Raw genomic sequence first — 20,742 nt, 5'->3', positions numbered from 1 at the left:
ACAGCTTCCTGGGCAGTGAAGAGCATAATTTTCAAATCAGTGGAATTTTCAGATTTCTTGTGATACATAAAGTCCCAGCCATTATGTAGTTTCTTTTCTCTGTGTGTAGATTCTTATCCATGTGTGAGGAAGGATTGTTTGCCTTCTTTAAGGATTTAAATCCTATTTGTTTCAGCAGAGTATCTCACTACTTTTCCTCACAGCATTATATTATTTGAGTTGTCTTTCTTTTCCTATCAGAGATGCTGGTATTTGAAAAAAAACCCCATAATGTGGAGTTGTGATTCCTAGAACTGCAGATGTTGCTTGGAAGGGACATCTGGAGGGAGGTCATCTTAGTCCAGCCTCCCACTCACAGCAAGACTGTTGCCAACATTGGTTTAGGTCAGTTACAGCTTTCAGCATTTAAAATCTGCCAGGATAGACTCCCCCTCTCTGGGAACACATCCTGGTGTCCGGCCTGAACCTGCAAAGCCAGTAGAGCTGGGGAGGATTTGGTTCTGTCCTCTGTGCCACTTCCCCCCAGTGCCTTTAGCTCCATCAGATTGGGCCCCTGTGCAGGCTGCTCAAGCCCATCTCCACCATCCCTTAGAGCCCTGAGCATCTTGGGGGGAGCCCTGGCTGCTCAGTCTCCAGCTGTGCCACAGCTGTAAGGGTGAGCCCCCAAAACTGGACCAGTCCCTGGGTTGTAGGGCAGAGCAGGAATTCAGTTTGTTCACTGCTGGATGAACCTTGCCTGTACACAAGTAAAGGTGTTCCTCTGCTCGAGATCAGTGCCTGTACCACCCAGGAGGAGTCTGCTTAGCTTTAGTTATTTTCCAGATGAGGAGTCAGGATGATGGGATGCTTAAGGGTGGTTCTAAGGATCTCAGCAGCTGCAAAAGCAGGAGAGAAAAGGGTGAATATCAGCCATGTTGTACTTGTGATAGAGATCTGCAAAATCTGTAAATGCAAGAAGCATTTCTACCTCTGTCTGTAGAAAACATCTGCCTTTAGAACTGGGCTGGGATGTGGGAAAGCACATCAAATATTTGAAACATGGAGCAGGATTTTATTCTCAGATCACTTGGATTTCAGTGCTGGGTGGAAAGCACCAACCCTGGAGAGAGCAGTACAGGGTGATAGCTCTCCTCAGTCCCTCCAGGCCTAAAGCCAAGTGTAATGGGTGAAAGGGACAGCAGGAATTGAGTGCAGTATCTGCTGCTCATCAAAGGTGATTCTGAAACTGAAGGAACAGGAATTTGAGTAGTATGGCCCTTCAAAATGGCCTGAACTAGCAACTCATAATTGTAGAGTGAGTTTATTAAGGCTTTTTGGTTTTGTTTGGTTTTGTTTTCAATACAACATTTTTGTATTTTAGTAAGGAAGAGGATAAAGTAAGTTTTAGATTTCATGTCTCACATTAAATTGCAATGACAGGCCACAGGGTTACAAATGGAACTACTTCTAATTTGGAGGTAGTTTCAATGAGAAATACACAATCCTTAAACCATTTGCTTCGGCAACAGTTCTGTGGGATTGAAGATAAAATACTCTAAATAGCTGTGTTCTATGCACACTTAGATTGATGGTGAAAATCTGGACAAGAAATTATTAGTACAATCTTAATTTGAAACTTCAGAGGGGCCTTGGTTTCAGTTTTCTTCTGGGGTCAACAGAAAGCTCTGGTGAAGGGTGCACTGTGAGGAATGATCAGGCAGGTGGACTGGAGGAGCAGGATCTGCCTACCTGTGTGCTGAGGATGGTGAATGAGGATTTGTCTTGAGGGATAAAACAGAACTGCAGGGATTTCCAGCAGCACTGAGCGCTGGCACAGAGCTCAGTTAAAATGGAAACTGGAACTGAAGTGTCACTTATGGTCTTTGTTCTCTGTCCCTAAGCACGGGATCTGTCCTGAAGCCATCAGCTGGGACGGGCCAATTGGTTCATGGGGTAAAAAATTCCTGCTGTGTTATGATGTTTGATTTGAAGGACTGCTGAAGGGAAACAATGACATGGTTAACTTAAGCTTTTTTATTGTTGTTTTTTTCCCCAGAGGTATGGAGAACTTGGTAGCTGGCTCCAATCTTCCTCCACTTTTTACAGATGAGGATGGATCTAAGGAAGGTGCTGAAATTAATGTAACTGGGTAAGTAACTCCTTTTTCACCTTCAGCTGGTAGATACTATCTCAGCACCTGTCAGGGAGATTGTTTCAGTGGAGGAGGGCATTCTGAGTAATTTGTAAAAATAAGAGAAATAAACCTGACAGAATTCCATTTTGCAACGTTCCCTTGGCCTTGATAGAAGATCACAGGACTCTGTTAGGAGAAACCAGAGCTCTTCTTAACTGATGGAAGTGGTCACAGACTGTTCTTTAGTATCTCTTAGCTTTAAAAGGCAAATCCCTAGGATTTCAGTCTTAAGAAAGTGACATTATGGGGACAGAGAGGGAGGAAGTATCTGTTGGTCGTAGTGGCCTCTGCTAAGGAAATTATTTCAATTAAGGATATCATCAATGTATATCAAGGATCTCTGAAACTGATGTGCGAAACTGATCACTGACACTGATATCTCATTTTTGTCAGTCTGACTCTGTTTTTAGAGGATGCAACAATGGCCTCTTAAAATCACATTGCCAAGAGAAGTTTTCTTTTAAGAATACAAGAAATTTTTGCTGTATTTTTATAATTAAAGCTTCTTTTCCGTTTTGGAAAGCCCTAAACAGTAAAATTCAGATTTTCCAGTCAGGTAAAACTGAATGTGAACACTTTCACTCTAGATAGGTCTGAATTTGGATTTACTTATCTGGGACTTCAAACTTGGTGCCAAATGAGATCCATGTTCAAATGAGGCTTGTATTTAAGAGGTGTTAATATTTTGGCCGAGCTTTCATCAGTATTTGCTGCAAATAACTTCATCACATGAAGTTTCTCCTGTAGAGAAGTTTAAAGAACTTCTCTGCTAAGGGGAAAGCTGAAATACTCTTCAAACCCTAACGTGAATCCAGAGCTATGTTGTTCCTATTCTTTCTGACACATAGCAAATATAATTAACTTCAGGGAGGATGTCTGCTCTGTTCCCTTGGTCCCTCTCTAATTGTCAGTAATGTGAGCTCAATCTGCTGTCTCAAAGTCAGCCATGGATCTCTGCAGCCCTTTTGTCTTTACCAGTAATTATGTCACAATTGCTGATTGTAGTGAGTAATGAAAATATGCTGTTCTCTCTGAAGACAGATATTCCCATGGGCATTCAAATAACAATTCTGTTAATATATATCAAATTTTTATAGCTGTAGTCTACATTAATAGGAACAGTTATTTTGAATATTTAAAATTTGCGAAAGACATGAGTAGCTTTAGAGTGGAATAAATGAGCAAAGGAGACTTGAAGCATATCCTGCTGTTAAAGGAATTTTTGTGAATGTAACTGGGTAAGGCCAAGTATTCTTTAGTCTCAAGAAGGGTTTAGAATCTGAGATGAGTCCAAAAATTTTACATTAATTTGCCTGCTGAGCACAGGGCTGAGAATGTCCATGGAGTTGTTGCCCCAAAATATGTGTTCAGCACTGTCAGTCTACCTTCAGAAGTATTTCGGCATGTTTGCTCTTCTTTTTTGCCTGCAGCCATCTTGCCCTTTTTTGGAGTAAGGTAGATTGATACAGCTCTTGCAGCAAAATTAAATTAGAGCCATTCTGGAGCCTGTTGGGACCTAGTCATAATTGTGTTTAAATACTCGTGTGTATGAACAGGAGAGTGTGTGGAATGAAGTTCAAGCCAAGATCATACTCAATCACAGATCTCTACATGTGTTTGTGGAGAAATAGATTAAATACATCCAGAAAGGTGTATCTTGTTTGATGATTAAGCTTTTAATTTCAAATTCCTTATGGTACTTTTGAAGAAGGATAGATTCACACTGACTGGTTTCTGATGCAAACGTTCACTTGCCTGCAAGTTGTTTGTATGATCAAATGCTTCACTAAAAATGAAACAAAATACCACTTTAAAAATCAAACTGGTCTGAAAGTCCATGGGAGCTGTGGTAGTTATAGTGGTTGCTTGGATGGAACAGCCAGTTCTTCAGAAATCACTTCTAAATCCCATTTTTCTTGCTAGTGTGAGAATGAATATATTTGCAACATTTTTACATGTTTTAGAAGATTAGGGAGGAAGTGATTTAGGAATGATGATTAAATTTTTTGTTCTCCACTTCTGTGCTTTTTCAGATTAGCTAATTCGGAGAGTTCATTCAGTGGTGGAGCTTCACAGCCTGTGAATAACCCAGATTTGGTGGAGGACTTGTCACAGGCTCAGCAGCAGCAAAATGAGTCTTCTAATGCTGCTGAAACCACTGAGCAGAAGCCTGAGGAGGAGGTGAGATGAAATAATAGTAACTTTTCAATGAAGCAAAGACATAGAATTTTGTCATTATATTGTCTTACCTGCTCAGATTTTATTTTTAATAGGATCACAAATTTTTATCCTTTTGCCATGTTCATCCTCTGATTGCCTAATTTCCTCCTGTGTTGCACAGCTGCACACAGATAGCTGGCAGTGCAGAGAGCAGCACATGGGCCTCAGCTTAGCCAGAGGGGGCCACAAGCTGATGCTGCATTCAGGACTGAATCTTCAACTGCCACAAATTATCTTCTCTCTTGTGAGCCATTGTAATGTTCTGGTAGTAACTGAGGTCTTTAAAACCATTATGTTTTTAGTGCTTTAGACTATACCTTGTGTACCATCCAACACTGATTTTTGGTGACTAAATCATGAAGGACCTGAAGTTGCACTAGGAAGAGGTTTTGGGGTTTTCTGGTTTGTTTTTTTTTTTTGTTTTTTTTTTTTTTGATAGATGTATCTGATATTCTCCCCTGTAGTTTGTTTTCAGCTGTGAGGTCCTTTTTTAATTGAGTAATAAAATTCCAGGAGGGAAACAAAAAGTAACATGATGGCAGGAACATGTTGATCTGGGGAAAGATTAGAAGTGTTAGAAGTGCTGAAAATAATTGTATGTACATAGCACTAGAAAATAGTGTTGTCCAGAGCTTGCTGTAGAAATAATTTGAAGCCAAGAGGATGAGTGATAATGTTGTTATTCCTGTGAACTCACAAGTGTGCCCCAGACACATCTTACAATATTCCCTCCTTTGGAGTTGGTTTGTTGCTCCATTGGAGGTGGTTACTGGGAAAGAATCTACTTAGCAGATGAGAGTAGAAAAGCCTGTTTACTGTCTTTACAGCCACATTTTGGGCACATTGTGCATGAAGGACAAAGATCTGGAAATGACTGCTTATCTATTATTAACTAGTACACAAAATCTCTCCAAAAAACCTATTGAAGTAAATTACTTGTAGGGGAGGGTATGTGAGGGTGAGAATAACTAAAACCAAGCAAACAAGTAATAAAAGAATATTTGCAGTTGCATTAGTTGAGATGGTCATGTTGTGGATTATCAGTCCCTGTGATTTTACAATGAGAAGTTGATGCCAATGTTATTTTGTTGTCCCTGTGGACTAGGAGACAAAAGTCAGGATATCACTAAAGTAGGGTTTGAAAATCCATGGAGAGGATTGCAGCCGTGTACTCCTGATGAAGTTGTTTATTCCTTCCAGAGGGGGTTATTTTCACTCAGCCGGAATTTCCTTCATTTTCATCTTGCAGCAGCAAAGAACCAAGCGAGGAGGCTGGGCCAAGGGGAGGAAGAGGAAGAAACCCCTGCGGGACAGCAATGCCCCCAAGTCGCCCCTGACCGGGTACGTGCGCTTCATGAACGAGCGCAGGGAGCAGCTGCGGGCGAAGCGGCCGGAGGTGCCTTTCCCTGAGATCACCAGGATGCTGGGCAATGAGTGGAGCAAGCTGCCCCCTGAGGAGAAGCGGGTACCACTGCACTTCCTTGTCCTTGCTGCTGCGTGGGAATGTTGTTAGTGAGGAGGGTGACACGGGCTGGTGGTTGAAATCGTGTTTAGGAGGCTATTTCAAAATGAGGGCCACGGGTTCACATGATGCATCCTGGCAGGGCCGTGGCATCTCCTCCAGGGGGGACTTGAGGAGAGCTGTATCCTATAGGTAAGGCAAGAATACATCCAGAATGGAGGCATTGCTCTAATGAGACATCCCACCGTTCATCTGTATGTAACTCTGCTGTACCAACTCAGATACATCTGAGACATATAAAGCCAAAGTCTTGAAATGCGATGTCTCCTAACTGGGAGTCCTGTGGCCTTCTGCACTATCTGACAAGTGAATGAAGCTCAAGGCCGTGTTTGGGCTGGTTTTAAGGGCCTTCTTGAGAGAACCTTGTTAATGGGTTAATTGCTAATTAATGTCTTGCTGTCTTACTGTCCACTCCTGATTGCCAGTCGGAGATTTCTGCAAAGCAGTTTTTGAATCATACTGCTACTGAATGCTCTCATATGAATTTAATCTTCATATTTGAACTTAGAAAAATATTTTAAGGGTGTAATGATAATGAGATGACACAAAAAACCAAGATTTCCTTTTGTTGCTTTTTACTAAGCTTGTAGAATACCACTTACAGATGATATAAAATGGTGCATAGGCACTGTGATTGAACCATAATGGAAAATATGTGGCAAGGCAAAGCTATTGATTTGGTAACAGGGATAGTGAGCGTGATGTTGCTTAGAGAAAAGTCAGGATTGCTCCTGTGTAAGGTTGGAAATTTACATCCATGGAGAAGATGTCTTGTGGTAATGAAAATGTCTGCTGGGAGAGAATGGTAAAAGACATCTGCCCCTCTGTTCCCTGCACTTTAACATATTCCTATCATGTCTCAGGCAGATTTTTAACCTGAAAAAGGAAATTGAGTTCAAATCTCTCTTCTGTATGCTGCTTTTTAAATCCCCAGGGAATCTGTCCTCAAGTAAAGCTGTAAGTTTCTAACTCAGAGCAGGTCAAGGGAAGACTGCTGAGCCCTTTCAGCAACGCATTGCTGGAGGTGGAAAAAAAGATTTAATATCTTACAGAGAAATAACATGTCCAAAAGCAGTGCCAACTCAAAAGCATCACTAAATTTGCAGCTCAATCCAGAATGATACTATTGTCATCAGCCAGGTCAAAACTGTGTTGCAAATGTATGGAAATCATAACTTACAGGTATTGCCATGATGACTTAGAGAACACCAAGTGACTAAGGTTCACTGATTTAATTCTTACATTCATTGAATTTTAAACTCATTTGGAGAAAAAATTGGGAAGGCGACTCTTTTTCTTGAGAGGATCCCATTAGTAAGCCTTGTGACCATTCATTAAATGTTTTTCAGTTCATCAGTTCCCTCAAAGAATTTTCCAGCTAAGCTCATTCTGTCTTGCAGATGTGTGAAATGCCTTCAGGCCAATAAAAAAAGGCTTCTGTTAACCAAAATGCAGATGGATTATATAAATTAAAAATTTTTCTATAAACCAAAATGCAGCTAGATTATATCAATTAAAACCAGGTTTTTTTTATCTTTACACTGCTCTTTGCAATAGCCATGATGTTTTGTTCACCTCTCAGCTGTGCCAGCTTTTTCGTGGTGCTTTTTTGTCTGTGGGGCCTGAAAACAAGTGTGTGTTTGGAACTCTGCTGTTATAGGTCTGAACCATAAAGCATCATCTCATCTATTATCTGATAAGATGTTATTGTTTGGCAGCACTTCCTCCTAGCCACAGAACAGGAATTCTGAAGTGTCTGGTCTGTAACATGTTGGCAATGTTCAGTTGAGTAGGGTAGCAAGTTACTCCTAGGCCTAGCAAAAAAAAATTAAGAGAATAGTTATTATAAAAAAGAGAGAAAATGGGACACCAGAATACAGTATTTATCCAGAGATCTTTTGTCGTTCCACTTCATTGTTTCTTCACTCCTCTCCTGTTTGCATAGGTGAAATGGATCAGCACTTCATTTAACAAGTTGTTTTTCTTCCCTTCCTCCTGAAGGGGAGGGAACTCCCTGAAACCCTGGGACTTTTTTGTTTCAGCGCTACCTGGACGAAGCAGACAGGGACAAGGAGCGCTACATGAGGGAGCTGGAGCAGTACCAGAAGACTGAAGCCTACAAAGTCTTCAGCAGGAAAGCACAGGACAGACAAAAAGGCAAATCACACAGACAAGGTATTGAATGGGACAAAAGCATGTGCCTGGCTAGAACAATAGAAGATTCCCTGCCAGCCACGCAGCCTGGCACTCCTTAAAAGCCTTGGATTTAAAGGCTGGTTAAAAAGTGAATATGTTCTTTCTGTGGCATTTACCTCAGCTGTGTGTAAAGGGAATTAGACTTGGGTGAATTTAACTGTGTCTAGATTGTGTTGGAGGATATGCTTTAAGAACATCAAAGTTAAGCACAGCTTCTCTGTGGCTTTGTAGGAGATCTGCACAAGTCTGTCTAGAATTGTTGTGTAATTAGGGTTGTGTAACTGCCTTAATTCTTTGCTTCTTGTTTTCTTAAATTTTGTTTATTTTGAGAGACTTCTTGCTTGTTTTCTCTTTCAGATGGAGCAAGACAGCCAGCTCATGATCATGAGGTAACCCTCTTTAGTTCTACATTTACATCAGTGGATTATTTTCAGGTGAAAAAAAACTTTTAGTGAAGTCAAAACCCAGTTTATCAGAACTTGAGTGTGAATTCTTCCTTACTAATGCAGGTTAGTAAGGAAGGAACTCTTCCTGATGCAGGTTTTGGAAAGTTAGAAATGACTGAGTATTCTTACACTCATTGGTATGACAAAACTCAATTTGATGAGTCTTGGACAGGTACAAATGATGGAATGGAGCATAGTATACACTGAAAACATTGGTCTGTTTTGTAATGGAATGTTAAGAACTTAAAAACAGTGTGAGACCTCCAAAAGCCTGCCAAGTCAGCACCTTTAGGTGGCTGTTCTCAGGTACTAATTTTTTGCAGTAGCACAAATGCTTGTGGCTTCCTTGAGAAGAAAATGGGTAAAGCAACCAAATAACTGGAAAATCTCTGGCTTAAACCCTCTCCTGCCCTCCCTTGCCCTCTGCATATAATGTCAGAGTGATAATGTCTGGAGCTCATCAGCTACAGCACAGGCATCTTACCACAAATCTCATGTGTCCTGGCTGACTGTGATTTCTCTCTCCTTGAAACACTGCAGCTTTCTCCAGTTGTATCACCTAGGGCCACAGTGCTTCTGTAATGGTTACCAATAAATTGCAAACAAAGAGCAGGGAAAATAATCTTGATTATACACAGCCTCTTCACTTGTAAGCAATAGGGCTTTCTGAAAGATCTGTTTTTCTTTGTGAGGCTTTTTGCCTTGGGAAAGCAATCCAGTTTGCTTCTAATGTGTTCATTACAATAGTGACAAGGCTGAGCACTGCTGAGAGGCAGCTACTGGTCTTGAAGGAAAGTACCTTTCACTTTCAGGACAATGTTTTGGTAGCATGTTTTTTATATGCCTTTTATTAACTCCTAAAGGAAGTGCTTGCAGTGAGATTATCCTTTGGATGTACATGGTCCCCAAGTCTTCTGATTCTACAATCACTGAATCAAAGTTTGTCTCTAATTGTACATAAACTGAAGGCCTCAAGTTCTAGGTTGTCTGTGACTGTTACATATTGTTTAAGTTATATAGGTGGCAGACTACAAATTTGGAGTCTTCCCTCTTACCCTTCTGATTCAAGCTATCATTGCTGATGTTTCACATCATAAATGCAGTAAAAAATGAATTCTCCTCACCCTGCAGGACATTTAAGCTTCATCAGATACAGCTGAACATCAACCTGTCAGTCAGACATCCTGCTCTGAACTGTGCCTTTGACTACTTGGTGTTTTTCACCTTTATATTTATAATATCCCACATGCTTATCACCTGATGTGCTTTTGCATCTTTTGTGCAGGGAAGTCAAGTATTATAATCCTGTATAGGAGGGGAATAAGCAGAAAAGCTTAGATTGCTTTTAGAAGTATCTGCTCACGTTGTTATTGGAAGTGAGGCTAAAGCTCTTTGTCATCTTGCTGCTTTCTCCTGTCCACACTGACTTCTGTTGCTGTGTTTGTGATTAGCAGGTACAAGCTGATGAAATTATTTCTTGAGAGAATATAAGAAAATAGGATCAAAAAAGCTTTTTTCTTTCCCTTCCTCAACTTAAGTGTTTACTGATGTGGTTTCTGTGAGTCGGTGTTGAAGATATTTTCAACATTGTACATAGAGTTGACCTCTAAAGAGTTTCATGATGGACAATTCATATACCGATTACAATAAAAAATAACTAAAGGATGAGAGAGAACTTATAATAGATATTGCCTTGAAAAACATGCACACACTGTCCCTGAGCTCATCTATATGCATGAAATAGAACATTTTTCTTCCTTCAAATTCTAGTTTCATAAATATCACATATAGCAATATACAGTGGAACTGTTGTCATCAGCAGTGACTAAACCCCTGGATAATTGTTCTCCATTGTTCTGTTATTGTTTATTTTCTCAAGCTGCTTGATTCCAAGTGGGTCTGGCATCATGCACTCAGTTACACTTGTTATTGGAAAGCTTTCAAAGGTGTCTGCACACAGACTGAGGAGAGCAGGGGTTGCCTGGTGGTGCCTACTCTGGAAACACTTAATGGGGTAGTACATTTATTATATCTGTTCCTTCCACTGTCAGCAGCCTGACCATGGCAGCAAAAGTGAGCTTAAACCCCCCAAAATCTCAGCAGTCTCATTACCATACTTCACCAAGTCTCTAAGAACTTCAAGCCTGATTCATTGCAGAATCTTCAGAGTTCAGCCTCAGTTTTAATAACCAGATGAGATTGTTGACTCTTGAAGCATCTCAGTCTTATTTAAGGTAAATGATAGGAAGAATTCTGATTCTCTTTTGGTTTGAGGGATGACTAAATGATTCGTGAACTGAACAGACTGGGTCCTTTCCAGTAGGAGGTAATCAAAGCCTTTTAAATGAGGATTTTAATCTTCAGTGAACCTCAGAGTGGCTTAAGTACTTTGGGGTTCTCAAGAGGATCTTTTATGTGCTGGGTAATGTATTTTGTAATGGGAGAGTGCTGATGGTTTTAATGATCACTCTTCTGCTTAGCAGAATTTCTTGCCTTTTGGAAGCTGGGCAGTTACATCTAAAGCCTTAATATTTTTGGTTTTTGTCTGAAGAACCTTTGCAACCTAGGGCTGCAAAGAGAATATCTTTTCCTGGCAGTGCTGTCTCTTCCACCATCTATTCTGTAGGAGCCAGTGATGATCCCAGCCAGTGGCTCTTTGCACACAGGTAGTAACAGTGAGCACAAATTAGAATGTTTAAAATGGATGTTTTATAAGTGTTCTAACCAAGCTTCATAACTGCCAACATTTTAGTGCACATTAGTTTTGAGATCCTGGATTCTGGGGTGAAATTCTTAGCCATCTAGGCAGCGTTCAGACAAAACAAATGGATTATTCACACTTCTGTGTATGTCTTTTCTTTCTAAATATACTCTTGAGACCTTTGCCCTGTAGCAGCACGTACAAAAACTTCAGTGAAAAGCAGGTGTGATCATAAACCCTAAATAAATCCTACTGTGCATCACAGAGCTAGGAAGAGTTGCCCTTCTCTCCAGTCTTCCCTGTTTCTCACGTGTCTCCAGCTGATTCAGGCCAAGTGAGGTTTGATTTCTCACTCAGTAAATACAGAGCTCCTCAGCTGTAATTGTGCCACACAATAAAAGCTAGCTTATCTTTAAAGGCAATCAATGGACAGTCTGTCTCCTCAGGGCAAAACAGAGTAGCTGTAGTTCCATCTAGTCCTGTCTGTCCTGGTTGGTTGTCAGCTGGCATTCAGGTACCCCTCTGTGGCAGACAGCACCATGGTACCCTGAACTCAGGGGCCAGAATTCCCTTATCAGCTGTCAGACATTGGGGTTGTCTGCTGGAGGACACCAGCCACGTGTAACACTGCAATTCTGGATGTTGAGTTTGATTCATTTTCAGCCATGGTGTTTGAGAGTTGTGAAAAGCTTTTGTTCTCCACACTCTTTCCTGCTTAACTTTATTTCTGTGTTAAGTTACAGATTGATTGTAGTTGCTACAGTTTATCAAACAAAATTTACATTGGCTTTGTCCATAATGATTCAGGTGCTAAAACAAGCATTAATTCCTGTTGATTTAGAAGTGGTGACTGAAGTATGTTATAGTAGGGGGTTTTTGCCTTGAGTCAAATCACATTATGTACAGTTTTTTGACTAAGTTATAGAGCATTTCCTGATTTACAAGTGTTTTTTGTTTTTTCTCTTTCGTGTTGAAAGGCCAAGAGCCATGAAACCTATGGTGCATTTTGCTCACTCTGTCTCCTGTTTGTTGATATTCCTGTAAAGACTATTTCAGAATATGTCAGTTAGTTGATGGTGGAAAATATGAATGCATTCAGATAGATAGTTTAAATAATAATAATAATTTAAAATAATAATGAATGATTCTCATGTATAATGCCATTAGGATGAAAGAGTATATTTTAGTACGTTGTATGTTCTTTCTTAATGATGGTTTGATTAAACCTATATCTTGAAAATCTAAGACACTTCCTTTGGCCTTCTAGGGGCTGGAAGTGTCTTTAATCCATACAGCTTTTAGCTGCCTCAGGTTTTGGTCTCCTTGGCCTTTTATTCTCATGATCAAAACAGTTAAATGAATTCCTGAAAACAAACTGTTTAGCTACATTATTACTTGTTCTGTTGTAGAAAGAAGCAGATACAAAGGAAAGATCTGTCTTTGATATCCCAATCTTCACAGAAGAGTTCCTGAATCATAGTAAAGGTAATTTTAACTTTTCTAGGATACTTTCCTCTTTGCTTTTCCAAAATTTTTGGCAAATGCTGTCCAGCTGAAGAGTCCTTGCACTCCTCCCATCTCAGCTCACATAAAGACTTGGGTATAGTTTCTGCTATTACCTTACCTCTGTATATACACAATGGCTGAAAAGCAGTTTTTCCTGGCATTGTCTTCCCAAATTAGCCTTTTTTGAGAATGTTTCTAATGTTTATTCCAGCCAGTTCAAACTGTCTGCTGTTCTATAGGACTAAGAAATATCTGAGATGTATCCTGATAGTGATTGAGGCCAGTTAGCAGTATTTTATTTCCCCCCATATGTGGAAGATTACACTGATATATTTTCTGTTACTCTGTTTAGTTTTCATATCTGTGTGTCTCAAGAGTTAAGTATTTTTTGCCAGTTTTCTTGAAGACTTTCTTGACTGAACACAATTTAGATTCAGATACTTTCTATGGTCAACAGAAGATTTTTGTAACTGGTGTCTTGATTGCAGGATTCTTAGCCACTAAACTTTGTCATGCTGATTGCATTTGAAATCAGCCTTGCAGTCTTCCTCCCTGATCAGTTCCCCCATTCATTTCCATTCTGATGCTTTGAATGTTTTCCTAGTTGTCTTTCTCTCTAGGAATGATCTCTGTAAAGTGCCACTGTAGGTGCTGTTGTCACTCCATGATGTGATGCTCTTTATCTATAAACCACAACGGCACCATTTGTAATTATCCGCTGAGCACTCCAGAACATTCTGTCTCATTGCCTGCTGGTCCTAGAGATGTTTGTAGCAGATTCTGACTCTCTGGGATGGGTTGGTGTTGGCAGCCCGTGAGGCGGAGCTGCGGCAGCTGCGCAAATCCAACATGGAGTTTGAGGAGCGGAACGCGGCGCTGCAGAAGCACGTGGAGAGCATGCGCACGGCCGTGGAGAAGCTGGAGGTGGATGTGATCCAGGAGCGGAGCCGCAACACAGTGCTGCAGCAGCACCTGGAGAGCCTGAGGCAGGCCCTCACCAGCAGCTTCGCTGCAGTCCCGCTGCCAGGTGGGCCTGGGACATCAAACTGCTCGTGTTTATATTGTGTTGTGGGCTGCTGTCACAGACATATTTTATGAAAAATCCGTTTGTTAGGATTTTTTCTCCTGAGAAGCTGAGAACATATTACACAAACAAAGGCCTAACCCCCTGAACATCCATTGACTGAATCTCCTTCCCCCTGCAAGTCCTTTCATGCTGACTCCTCTCCTTCATAATCATAGCAAGCCAAAATCACCTAGAACAAGAACCCGTCACCCACAAACGAATCTTTGCCACACAGTAATCCTAGCTCAACTATTCATCCTTCTAACTTTCTCAGCCTCAGAATTAATGCTCCTCTGCATTGCATTCAAAGCCACCCTAATCCTCATCCTCATCACACAATGAGGGAGCCAGCCAGAATAAAATGTACACAATAATTATCTGCTGCTGTGGAATGCAACAGGTGCATCTGTGATTGGTCTCATATGGTTGTTTTTGATTAATGGCCAATCACAGTCCAGCTGTCTTGGACTCTCTGGTCAGTCACAAGATTTTATTATCATTCCTTTCTATTCCATGCTAGCCTTCTGATTGATCCTTTCTTCTATTCTTTTAGTAAAGCTTCAATATATAATTTTCTTTTAATATAATATATATCATAAAAGAATAAATCAGCCTTCTGAAACATGGAGTCAAGATTCTCGTCTCTTCCCTTGTCCTGAGACCCCTGTGAACACCACCACAGGCTGCTCTTGTACTTCTGTGCTCTTGGCTGTTTCTGAGCTTTTGTTGCATGGGATAATGAAATACTAAAATGCATGCAGGGAGAAGTGTAGAGTCAGTGCTTTATTTCAACATGACATTTATTTTCTTATTGCTCCGACTCTTCCTAATAAAGTGAGACATATTCAGTCCTGGCTCTCCTTCACTTGTTTTATGAAAATGTTACTGAATAGAATAGACAGGACGTACAAGTTCCTTGATTAAAATAAAGGCTGTGTCTGTATTGTCAGCTGCCAGGGAACCTGCTTAGATTCTATGAATGCCCAGTTGAAAGAGTTTGTTATAATCAACTATGCGACCCAAATAAAAGAGAGCCATGCTTCATTAGTCCTGATATCCTTGGAACTACTCACTTTGTGGAGTTAGGAGGACATTGTTTAGCAGAATCTGTCACAAGAGCAGTTTGTGTGTTGGCACAAATTACCCTTAGCATAGTGTTAACTTGTTTGAATTGCTGTGGTCATCAAAGCACCTTGTGGCTCATTCACTGTAGGCAGCGGGGAAACCCCGACGATGGAGACGATCGATTCCTACATGAACAGACTGCACAGCATCATCCTGGCCAACCCCCAGGAGAACGAGAACCTCATCGCCACCGTGCGCGACGTGGTCAACAGGCTGGAGCGCTAGTGACAGGGTGAGTGCTCCCTCCCAGGCTGCTCCTGCTGCCTGCTCCCTGCCTTTGGCACCTGTTCTGCTGCTGATGCCTCTGCTGATCACCATATTGTACAATCAAAAAGGTTTCTTCCTCAAAGCTGCAGGAGCAGGTTGTCTTAATGAAAGTCAAATTGGGTTGAAAGGAATCCACGGCATTAAAGGGCTCTGAAATTCCCTTTAGCTCCAAGATCTTTATGTATTTGTGTAAGGTGAGTAAGAGTTCTGACAGAATGGTAACAGGGTGACTAATTTAGAAGAAGATTCCTTTCTTGAGTGAAGTAAATCTGAAGATTTTAGCAGTAATTGTAGAAACTGATGGCCATGGGGAAATTCTATTTGTCTCAAGAGGTTACAGGTGAACTCAATTCTGTTATAAATTGAAAATACCTCTGCTCAGTGGCACCTGTAGTCAAGCTGTTGTAATGAGGAAGGCTTAGATGCAAATGGAACACTGAGGTATGGTTTAAGCTGTACATAGCATTTGCTAAGACTAATGTTTATGTGGCATGTGCGTAGATTATTATTGAGCTCATGATTCTGTATTTTTGCTGCTGTTTAACAGCTTGGAAAACTGTAATAGAGAACAGAGTAGAAAAACAAATTAACAAAGAAGTAAATACCAGTCTTTCTGCATTAGTGTGCTGCTTTGCATTTCCCACACCTCTCACTCCCCCACTTGCCCATGATGCACAGCACTAGGCAGCCATGAGGAGTTTGCCTATTTCTATTTTAACAAAGTCCATACCTTCATTCTTCAGGCATTTATTATGTAGAGATCTACTGTACATGTCTTGAATAGTGTTTAGAAATGCAAATAAAGCTGCCTTGTGCCATCTGCAAATATGAAGACAGGGCTTTTCATCCTTTCTGGTTCTGACCTTTTGTGGTGCTGTGTAGAACAGTTAATTACACATTTCCCATTATAGTGTGGCTTTAGCTGGGAGATCATTGTCCTTCAGGAGGGTAGCCAGATGGAACGGACTGTAGTTCTAAGAGATGACTGAGCTCCCAGCAGAATAAAGAGGTGCCTTTACTGCTGCTATTTGTGAAGGGAACAGCTTGTCGATCCAGGTCTGGGATTTTTCAGCAGCTCATCAACCTCCTCCTTTTTGTATACTGTTTTCAGTTAGTTCTCAGGCTCAGAGGGAGAATTGGGAGGGGAAGGTTTACAGAATGGCTAACAGGGAGAGCAGTTTCTCATCCATCAGTTATTAGAAGGGTATGCCAGGCCCAGAAATGGATATTTGTCCTTTAAGCACCTTGCTAGAAAAATCATATCACAAAACTACTAAAATCTAGACTTTCATTCTCTTGCCAGCTGGCTTCATCTTTCCTAAAGGATGGACAATTCCTGTGTTCCCAAACATATAATTTTCTTGGATAGGCTAGATTTGGCTGTAATTTATTTAGAAAAAGTAATTCTTGCTTTAAAATTCTTCCTTTAGAATTCTTTCTTCTAACCTCTACTTGAAAAATAGTACTTCTTGCCTTTTCTTTTCCTACCAATGCCTTCCCTCTTTTCAGCAGCAAAACAGTGTGAGGCAGTCAAAAATGGGATTAATAATCACATAGTTTCACTGGATAATGACATGCATGTAATGGAATATAATGATCAAATAATTATTGGGACTGTAATGATACTGACTTTCACTTGGCACTGATTATATTTTGAGACTAAATTTTGGAAGGAAGAAGGTTGGGTTTTGTTAGATGCAAACCTAGAAAATAGAGATTCCCTGGAAAACAGGGAAGTTTTGGATAGAAGGTTCATCTGGCACATGATGAACTGCATCAACAAACTGTCATCACCAGTGTCCCTTTGTTAATGTGCACATGTGTATATTAATGCTGGATGTAATCTCTGTCAACCAAGTGGTCTGTTTGAGGCTGGGACACATCACAAATCAATACCACAGAAAACTGTGCCATAATGCTCTTGGAAACAACTCTTTCACAGATCTGAGGTGGGTTTTGGTGGCTTTGTACATTGTGTTTAGGGATATTTGATTATACTGGTCAATATTTTGTTTTTTCTGTACTGCATGGTAAAAACTTCCTTGTGCAAACAGTATATGGGGAGAAGAGGAAGGGTTTTGTTATTTAGCACTGGATGGAAACAGAACTCAGTTTGGTTGTGTCTCTAGAGGCTGCTTTACTATCCTGAGTGTTGTTTTCAGATCAAACACCCAAACCCCTGTCATGGTGCCTGTTTGGTCCCGGCAGATTGTTGCCTTCTAACCCTTATTTTTCTGTTTCGTCTGCAGGTCTCGTGACCCGGGGAAGCTTTACAAAAATTTTTTGGCCAGTGTGGAATAAGAAGCCATGGGGGAAAGCCTGGGGTGGGAGGCAGGATGGCAGGGTTGTGCTGGGCCCTGCCTGTGTGATTTGTCAGGGAGACAAACAGATCAATGCATTAAGAGATGTTAAGAAGCCACGGACACCGCCCACTAAGCATTTGGAACTGTCCTCTGTGTGACCATTTAAGAGCATGCAACTTCTGTGCAATCTACATTTTTTTATGGATTTTGCTGGGTGTGAGGGTGCCTGCGTTCTGTGGACTGGCTGGCTGTGGAGATGAAATCTCAGCTTGTGAAATGGAGTCAGCGTATATGTTGTAGTAATAACTTTGATGTGTTATATTGCCTAATGTCTTCTAGTGTCTTTTATTTTGTTTTCATGTTTATCCTGTGGGGTTACCTTCCTTCACTTCAGTTCTCTTCTTTTGATCTTGTTCCCTGATTCTTGCAGTACCGGATAGCAGTGCTTGTGTTCTCTGCTCTAACAGGGAGTTTTCCTTGGTGCACTGTCTTGTCCTCCTGCTATGTTTATAGGAGCTTTTCTTAAGCAAAATCCTGGGGGTTTTTTTCTGTTAGCCTGCAGTTCCTACAATGTGAGTTTGCCCCTGCTAGAGGCTGGCTGTGGTTGATGCTTTGTGACTTGATTCTGCTATGAGACAGACTTCTTCTCTCCCCTCTCTTCAAGAACCTCTCTTGCACGTTGCATCCTGCTCTTCTGTGAAGGTCTCCTGTCATCTCTTGAAAATGTTTGCTGGAGCATTTTACTATCACAAAGATCAGTGAAAATCAAGGTAGAAAGTGAAACATTAGTTCTTCTCAGCAGGGAAAATGGGATTCTTCAGTTTAGACTAAACCCACAAAGCTTGCCCTTCATCTGATACATTGTTCAGTCTAATTTAATGTTATTGCTTTGTTTTTGAGAGAATGATCTCATGGGGAAAGCAGTTTTCTATAAAAAGAGAAATGGGCACAGGGATTGCATTTTTTTCCTTCCCTGCCCTCCTGAAATTGCTGTGCTGGGAATCAATGTGTCTGGGAGCAGCACATATATTTTTGCATGAATTATTAGAGCAGAGAAGGTTATTAGCAACTAGATCCACATAGCCCACAGAACTCAGCATTGCAGCTTGTTTCTGCTCTCACCTTTTGTACAGTCCAGTAGTGCCCATGGCATTCAGCATTTTGTGTTCCAGCTGACCTAAATGGCCTTTCACTTGCATTGAATAGAGCTCTGCATGTTTGAGTCTGATCTTGCAGAGCTACACCACACCTCCTGGCAGAGCTGGGGCACCCACTGCCTGCACTGGCTTATGCAAAACTTTCCCTGCCCTTTGCTTCCTGTCAAATTGTTGGTTCTGACTTTGGCTCAGCACTTGTTGGACATCTCTGGGCTTTATGGGGGTGGTTGAAATGCTCTTGCTCCCACATGACAATCTCTTTGCTCCAGCTCATGACATGTGTTAAGATTCCCTGTTGTGATGTGGAGGTTGCTTGTGTTGCTATCAGCATCACTTTAATGTACCTGGACACGAATATTTTGAAGATTAAATACCAGTTTCTTTTTTTCCTGTGCTGTACACATGGACTTCATGCTGGCCTGGAGCCATCTTCAGGTCAGCACCTTTATGCCAGGTCTCAGCTTACTCCTGGGGTTATTGCTGTAGCCAAGAAGCAAGGATTTCCATGTAAATCAAGTCTTCCTTCGGGGAGGAAACTCCTTTCTCTTGTTATGTTTTGCTTTCAAGACTTCACAAAAAGGAACCTCAGTTTGCTGCATTGACTTCCACTCTCCTTAGCATGGGTGAGACCAGCTGATGCTGCCATGAACTTTTTTAGTGTGTTCTGTAAAGAATGTTGTAAATCCTAGAGGTTGTTAATGCCTCCAGTAGAAGCACCTACACCTTCATCTCATGTATGTATCTTGGTTTTTTAGAACTGGTGATGTTTGACTCTCTGTTGAAGTGGCCAAAATGCACTGCATAGCCAAAAACCGATTTACAAAATCCTGTAGTTCTGTCTGTGGCATCCTACCTAATACCTGGAGTTGTATCCCATAATGACTCCAGAAATTCCATGTAATGTAGGATGCAGTTCCAGGCTGTAACATATCTAATCCATCGGTAGGGTCAGATGGCTTCAGGCTGCCTGCTTACAGGAATCTGCTCATGGATGCTGCTCATCCATCTCTGCTGAGAAGCATGCCAGTGTTGTGGGATAGGAAATTCAAGGTGATATTATTAGCTGGGGGCTGACAAATCTCTTGCCTTTTCCCACAAGGAAGGAGGTGGGGTGTGTTATCCATCTTGAAGCAGCTGGGAGAAGGCTGAGTTCTTGCTCACTGATGATGTGACAGATGATGTTTTGTCTCATTAAGAAGCTTCTTATTTATGTTTATTAACCCTATAAAAATGGATTTTGTCTTTCCAGTGTTTTCGGAGTGTCACTTCAGTTTACAGTTTTCAGTGTTGACTGATTAAAAAAAAATGAAGTGGGTGTCAAGGAGAAGAGAAGAATAAAATGATTTTGTCACTTGCAGAAATGTTAAGAGAAATATATGAAAGCAGAATCCATTTGCTGGATTAATGTGTTTGGAATTGTTTAAATGCCAAGTTTTCTGTACAGTGTTTTTGTAATTAAACTTTGGAGCTCCTTGGTTTCTAAGAAGTTGATGTGCTTGTTTGACACTGCTTCATTAAAATTGTTCAACGCTGAATCCATTCTGATTCAATTTTAACTGCATTTTCATGAAAGAACTGTTACTACATTGACCTCTTGTCAGAGATTTTGGCAATTCCACGTTAACCTTTGAACAGAAATGTGCCTCTTCCACCTCTCCATCCTAAGTACCTTCCTCTGGAAAAGCTGAAGGAATTTAGGTAATTACTTACAGTGGTGAAAGCATCAGAGGTTTTGGTTATAGCTGATGTTTGCCAGGGTCTTTCCCCAACTGGACTAACTTTAAAAATGTCATCTCTCTCATTCATCCCTTTTTTTACATCTTTGTCTTCCTTTATCCTCCCTAATTTCCCACCATCATAGTGATTTTCTTTAAGAACCTTCTGTATCCTAACTATTGATAACTATTCATAACTCCCCACTTGCTTTTCTTTTCCCCTACTAGATTTTTATCCTCTCTTTACCCACCTGCTGGCTGAGAATGGAGCAAACTGTAGCTTCATGACATTTGTACTTGGTGTAGGTGCTCTGTGGAGGAGTTTGCATGACTTTTGTCTCTGCT

The 20,742-nt window shown here is 40.9% G+C and overlaps 1 protein-coding gene across 2 annotated transcripts in view; it reads left to right on the top strand.

The window, feature by feature from the left end:
- Nucleotides 1-20,217, top strand: part of HMG20A (high mobility group 20A) — a 40,112-nt gene extending 19,895 nt beyond the window's left edge. For both annotated transcript variants that reach the window (XM_058033563.1, XM_058033562.1), the window contains exons 2-10: nt 2,036-2,128; nt 4,207-4,354; nt 5,643-5,858; nt 7,958-8,090; nt 8,469-8,500; nt 12,668-12,743; nt 13,576-13,791; nt 15,044-15,187; nt 17,472-20,217. In XM_058033563.1, coding sequence (XP_057889546.1) covers nt 2,040-2,128; nt 4,207-4,354; nt 5,643-5,858; nt 7,958-8,090; nt 8,469-8,500; nt 12,668-12,743; nt 13,576-13,791; nt 15,044-15,180 — 1,047 coding nt within the window. In that variant the 5' untranslated portion in view covers nt 2,036-2,039 and the 3' untranslated portion in view covers nt 15,181-15,187; nt 17,472-20,217. The remainder of the gene's footprint in view (nt 1-2,035; nt 2,129-4,206; nt 4,355-5,642; nt 5,859-7,957; nt 8,091-8,468; nt 8,501-12,667; nt 12,744-13,575; nt 13,792-15,043; nt 15,188-17,471) is intronic.
- Nucleotides 20,218-20,742: the final 525 nt, after the last annotated feature.

This window comes from Melospiza georgiana, chromosome 13 (genome assembly GCF_028018845.1).
Source record: "Melospiza georgiana isolate bMelGeo1 chromosome 13, bMelGeo1.pri, whole genome shotgun sequence".
NCBI classification, from domain to species: Eukaryota; Metazoa; Chordata; class Aves; order Passeriformes; family Passerellidae; genus Melospiza; species Melospiza georgiana.
Note: the sequence above shows the minus strand (reverse complement) of the source record. Positions and strands in the feature narration are given on the sequence as shown.